Source organism: Tenrec ecaudatus, chromosome 1 (assembly GCF_050624435.1).
Source record: "Tenrec ecaudatus isolate mTenEca1 chromosome 1, mTenEca1.hap1, whole genome shotgun sequence".
In the NCBI taxonomy this organism is placed as follows: Eukaryota; Metazoa; Chordata; class Mammalia; order Afrosoricida; family Tenrecidae; genus Tenrec; species Tenrec ecaudatus.
Window position 1 is genome coordinate 313,166,862 of NC_134530.1, and position 6,448 is coordinate 313,173,309.

The 6,448-nt window shown below is 43.7% G+C and overlaps 1 protein-coding gene across 1 annotated transcript; it reads left to right on the forward strand.

The window, feature by feature from the left end:
* The first annotated feature begins 472 nt into the window (after positions 1–472).
* Positions 473–4,466, forward strand: ARMH2 (armadillo like helical domain containing 2). The gene is made up of 2 exons (XM_075543500.1): positions 473–743; positions 4,039–4,466. The coding sequence occupies exons 1-2, from the start codon at positions 473–475 to the stop codon at positions 4,464–4,466; spliced, it is 699 nt and encodes a 232-aa protein (XP_075399615.1).
* Positions 4,467–6,448: the final 1,982 nt, after the last annotated feature.

Below are 6,448 nucleotides of genomic sequence, written 5' to 3' on the forward strand. Positions count from 1 at the left end.
CCTGAGAAACCAAGAGTTTCTTCTGTGTTGAAGACCATCAGCAAAACAGAGAAAACTAAGAAGTTAAGAAAAGGAAGCAATTCTGTATTGGATATAGACAGCCTGAGACGCTTCTTAGATATACAAAGAAAGACATCAAGTTGCAGGCTGAAAATGCAACTGGAGTACAGACAGTTGTGATCCATGGGGTTTTATTGTCTAGACATCCTTCCACTCCACCAGGAGACTCCACAGAAACCCCCTTCAGTGCCATAGCAGGAACACCCCTCCACTGACAGGTGGATTTCCAGGAGGTGAACAGGCAGGGAATCAACCCAGGTCTCCCACATGAAAGACAAGATTTCTACCACCAAGCCAATCCTTTCAATGTCATTCTACAGTGTTGCTAAGGGACGCATTCCAGAATTCTTGACTATGAACTCATGTGACCGCCACAGCAACATACCTGAGACACCATTGGGCTTTTCACACAATGTCTATGTGCCATTATATTTATGAACGATGCTGTACTTTTATCTGGATTTATCTTTATTTTGTGGATCTGTATCGCTACTTCCTGAAATTCTGGAAAGACATTGTCATGATATTTTTTGTTAAAAAGAAGTTAGAACATATCCCTTCCACGGAGAGCATTTTTCACAAAGAAAAAATTGTGGTCCTAGGTAAGATGCTGACGACCACATCTCTCACCGTGGAGAAGCGAGCTCAAGCTGCCTACAGAATTGGAATATTGGCCTACACAGGTACTGACTCAACCAGCGGTGCTGAAACACACACTTCAAAATCCTCTTGCTTGTTATAACCAAATTCACCACTGTTGAGTGAATCCTGACTCCCGGGGACACCACAGGACAGAGTAGAACTGCTCCTGTGGGTTTCCAAGATTGTAACTCTCTACAAAAATAGAAAGCCTTGTCTTTCTCTCACAGAGTGGCTGGTGGTTTCAAACTGCTGACCTTGTAGTTAGCCGTCCAGTGCATAACTTTACTCTTAGAATTGCATCAATCTATCCTTTGCTTAAACGATCTGTTTGGTTGTGTCCCTTTGCAATAGCAAAGTTTCTGAAAATTATGTTATACTTACGGTTTCTTTGCAAAAGAATGTGTTCATTAAAGAAATTACTAATTGTCTTCCCATTTTATTAAAAGTATATGTAGTATCAAAGTTTTAAAAAAAAAACCAAAGACTCTATACTGAAGTGTTATAATCCCAACTAACTGATAGAAGTCCAATTCAAACTAAATATAACATTTTATTTTTTTATCTTGTGAACATAAAATGTATCGCTCAGGGAAAAAAATCAATATGAACTTAATGCTTGTTTGTTTTTCCAACAGTTTTCTTGGCATCGAATTCCCATACCATACAAGTCAGTCATTCAATCACACCAAGACTTGTGCAGTCACCACCACAATCCGTTGTAGAACACTTTCTCCATTCTTATGCTCATCGTGATCGGCTCCCATATGCCCCCAATCTCCCCACCACAACCCCAAAGAACCATTCATCCAGTTACTGCCCCTGTAGATGGGCCTATCCTGGGTTTCACAGCCAGAAAAACATTTGAAAAACAAAGAAAAACTAGTAAGAATAACAAAGAAAACAGATAAAGAACCTCAACTGAAAAGGAAGTGGAACATACTAACAACTACAGCAAATTTTAATAGATCATAAGGGAGATCAAGCGATAGAGTGCTATATTTTAATGTAACTGCATCTGCAACATCTGCTTTCCAGTGCAGTCTGCTTGTTAGCCAGGCTGTTCACATCCCTGGTTCATGGTCAGAGGGAGTCCACCAGGAACTTAATCCACGTGCACTTCCCAGTCACTTTGGTTTTTCAACTGAAACAGCTTTAAAGTGGGTCAAAAGTAAAATCAAACGATATTTTTTACCTCACTACATCTGCCATAATTGACATCACAGTGCTCTGTGTCTGATAACAGGGCTAGTCACATTCCTCAACTCTGATTGGAGGACATGCACCAGAGGTTTAATCCATGTGTGGATCCTGCAGATGGATTTTGGGCTTCCGCTGTCATCCATTGCCATCTGCAAACCAGGTGTTCACCATTTAAACTCTGATGCCATTCCCTCCTTGAGATTTATAGTATATCATTTACAATCCTTGGATCACAGAGGCTGGGGTGGTTTTTCCATGGGGACTTGGTTGACATCTCACTTGGATGGCTGTTTATTTGAAAAACAAGTCTTCATGAACTTAATGTTTGTATAAGACCAACCAGGCAAGCCACTAGGTGCACTAGTGAAAGATATCATTAATGTATACCTGCTTAGAAAAGTAAGTAGTAAATCATCTTAAACACACACTGCTGGACTGGTTGTCCAATCCAAATTCACTCCACAATTTTCCCCTAAGAAATATCAAGATATGCATAGATATTTCATAGACAGTTCTCAAAAACACATCTAATAGGAGGCTCTGGCTGGCAGCTACAAATACCTTAGCTGAATTGCCTTAGTGTTGTTGTTAATGTAACCAAGAATTACTTAGATGCAGTTTGGCAGATAGTCCGTTGGTGACGCAGATGGTTATGCACTTGGCAGCAACCAGTAGGTTGGTGATTTAATCCCTGGCAGAGATGCTTCAAAAGAGAGCCTTGGCAATATACAACACAGATCACTGCTATGGAAAACCCTCTGCCGCTCAGTTCTATACTGACGTAGATGACGTCCCCAGGAGTCAGAATCCACTCGACAGCAATTGGTTTGGTTTTCATTGTTGTTTTGCAGCTCAATGTAGAGCCAAGTACACCGACCCGTGCTCCTTTGTTGTTTAGAAGACTCAGTCTTCCCACGAATGGTGTTCATGGGAGAAAACAGTAACAGGGTGTGTTAGGCCAGGATGACTAGAGAAACAAATCCTTTGACACTCATATGTGTCAGAAAGCTTTATATCCAGGAGTGATTGTTTATCAAGCAAACAGCCCAGCCCAGTCCAACTCAAGTCCATGAGTCCAGAACTAGTCCATAAGTCCTGCTTAAGACTCACGCAGTCACAAGCAATGATGCAGAATGCAGGAAGATGACAGGTCGCTGGGTGTAGAGCCATGTGGATCCAGTGGCAGTGACCAAATCACAGGCTCTGACAGCAACCAGGGTCTGCCAGCAGGAAGATGAAGGCAGAGAGGGTGAGGAAATGTTCCCAGGACCCTTCTTATGAGAAGGCCACTCCCACAAGGAGTCATCATTAAGCTGTGACTTGATTGAAAAGCTAGACTCCTCCCTTACACTTTTATATCTTCAAGCCGACATGAAATTGTGTAACTACCACAAAGGGTGTTTTAGTGTCAAAATGGTTGGGAACTACTGTCAAAGCTGGGGGTGATACAGGAAGCTCGGAGTGCTCCCACGAGAAGGTCAAATGCGACCAAGTTCATCACTCAGAAACTTCGTTTATTAACTTTTATTATGAGTGGGGCGAAGGTGTACTGAGTACATTGGTGTTCCAAACACGCACATTTGGTCTCATGCCATTGACTGCTCTCCCGCCATGTAGCATCACTCACCTCCCTTTCGCCCTGTGCTCCCTGTTTCCTTTCCTCCTTTCTGACCTGTGTCCTTGTGTAAATGCTGCCCTTTTGACCTCCAAGTGGTAATTATTCTAAGATGTGTATGCCTCCCTAGTGTTATTGTTTCCTGTATTGTTTGACCTATTGTCTGGCTGGAAATTGAGCCATAGAGCGGACTTGTGATTTTTCAGAAACAGGTGTCCAGGTATTTCTTCCAAGGAACCTGAGTGGTCTCTAATCTTGCAGATGGCAGCCAGCCAATTAGCCATCGACACCACCGAGGGACTCTACTTCATACACTCCTTCCTTATCAATGCACACTTCCTACTTCAGCATGCACATTCTCGTCTTCACAGCATTGCAAGACATGGGGGGGGGGGAGATGGGAAAAGTCAAGGTCTCCCATACCCCCCCTTCCTAGCAACAAGACTTAAGAGCACTACAAGATGCTGACTACCAAGTAGGTATAGCAAATACTTGTGGAAATGCTAATGATTGTTTTACAGGAGGACCCACTGCTGGGAAATTTGCAGCTGAGTACATGAAAGAAGTGCACAACTTGCTGCAAAACCGCATGCTGGTGCCGAACACGAAGATTCTGCTGCTCCAAAGTGTAGCCTGCTGGTGCTACTCCAACCCCACCAGCCAGATAAGAGCCAAACTCCTGAATTTCATCCCTCTTCTTGTTGGCTTCCTTGAGGAAAAACACGAGTCTGCTACCAAGAGTGAAGCAAGCAAACGCCTCCTCGTTAAGTGTTGGTCTTGCTACGTTCTCTCTGTCATCACGTGCAATAACATGTCTTGCATAAAGGTGCTCAGGGAGTGTACCAATGTCAAGTATCAACTGCAAGCTCTGGCTGTTGAGAACTGGTCTGGATGGCCCGAGAATTTTGCAGAGGTGCTGTATTTCCTAGTTGGATTTCACAAGATTTAATTTCTCGGCGCCCTTGACCTGATGCACCTGTCTATACACCTTTGCTCTGTCCTGGAAAATGGAAATAAACAATAAAAAGCAATACATTATTCACCAGTGTTTTCTTCTGGGTAGTTGAAGGGTTCACTACAAATGGTCACACAATTGCTCTAACAACCATTCTTGGGGAAAGCACCACTGTTTAAGATGACCCCATGGATTTTGTTGGGTTTTTTTATTCTAAAGACAACATTTATTCCAAGAAGGTCATACATATTTTAGCACAACACAGTGTTGGGTTTCCATTTTCAATTTTCAATACCGTTTTGTTGGCATACAATCCACATATCATAGAATCATTTGTCCTGATGTAAACAGGAGAGATCAACCACACCACTATATTAATAATTAAAGCCTTTATTAAACAGCTGGACCAAGCCTAGCCTAGCACCTGGAAACCTGCCAATTCAGATCAAAGAAATTCCAGAATTGTTATCGGTTAGAATAGGGGCTGAACTCAAGGGGAGGGATATTCTAGCTGCTACATTCTTATCAGGTGAGCAGGTTAACAAGCTTGTAGGGGAAGACACAGCTGCAGTTGCTAATTCAAGGTGTTACAAGCTAGTGTACATTGCTGGCTAATCGGGCAGGCAGAGTTTGACAATGTCTCAGAAGAGTTAAGGTCTTGTTTGGCCAGCTGAGATTGCAAAGAAGAAAAGGGGCTAACTGCTAGCAGGGGTTAAAGGCAGTTTGAAACACAATGGAGTGCCTCATGTTAAGTAAACTAGGTCACTACAGTCCAGTCACATCTAGAATGGTACAATCATGACCACATCAATTTTAAAATATGTTCTTTGTTTGAAATGGGCACTCACTGTATGAGTTAACCTGCAGCCTGCATTGCTTATTCCTCAAATCCCCTCCTCTTCCCCACGTCCCCTCCTCCTACATTCCCTACCAAGGCTGCCATCGGGTCTTATGTCTAGCTATCCACTGCTTCTGTGCAGCCCAAACTGGCAAACCCAACAGCAACTGTACAGAAAATGAACTAACGTGATAAGGATACAACAGTAGTGATATAAAGATAAAAATGCAGACAATGAGTGAAAATGAAAAGGCCACCATCAATACTGTAAAACCAGGGAAGACATTTCTGTCGTGGAACAAGCAGGAGATCCTGGCACCTACAACCAATGCAGGTCGGGTCTAAAGGGAGACCCGCTGAGCCAGCATCCAGCTGACCCTGCACAACCAGGACTGCAATGATCTATGTTCTATAGTAAGCTTGTTCCTGACCTTTGCCTGAGGCTAGAGGGGATCAGCCTGCCGCTTAATCTGACTCTAGCTGGGTTTCGGACTCCCAGGATCCTCTATAGCCTTCCACAAACTGGGTGTTTATCTTGTTAACTCTTTTCCCTTTGTTCCATTTGAATTTCAAATGTTTTTAAGGAGAGGATTCGCTGGAAGACACATTACGCATGTCACTGTTAGGTGAGCTAGAAATGGTGAGTTTGAGAAGACATTCCGCCAAGATATCCAGAAACGTCGAATCCTCACCCTACACCCCCTTGCAGTAAGTATAGTCCTCCCACTCATACCCTTCAAAAAAAAAAATCCAAGCCAGTTGACAAGAAGGTGACTGAGGGTCATGGCAAGTGCATGTTTTTCAGAGTAGAACTGTGTCCCTTCTGAGGTAGACCTGACCCTCCATCGTGTCCATTACCCCTGAGGACACTAGTGTCTGCACTCCCAGGGACTTGCCAGATCTGCTCTGATGTCACCATCGCATGCATGACTTCATGCTGCCATCTCCTGGGCTGAGAGCTTCTCCCAGCCCATGGCCAGACATGATCCACCTGGACCAAAGATGTCCTGGAATAGCAGGGAAACCAACACGCCCTGGGCACAGCCCTCGACTGCAGGGGGCACAGCTCTGGATGGAGAGATTCCAGGTGATCAGATACAAGACAGCCCAAAGTTGGGCTTTCAGAGTTTCATACAAA

Bases quoted from the DNA above. Each gene is read 5' to 3' on its own strand.
- ARMH2 (XM_075543500.1), top strand. From the start codon at position 473: ATGTCTATGTGCCATTATATTTATGAACGATGCTGTACTTTTATCTGG. The intron at 744-4,038 runs GTACTGACTCAA...ATTGTTTTACAG, and splicing joins TGGAATATTGGCCTACACAG to GAGGACCCACTGCTGGGAAA.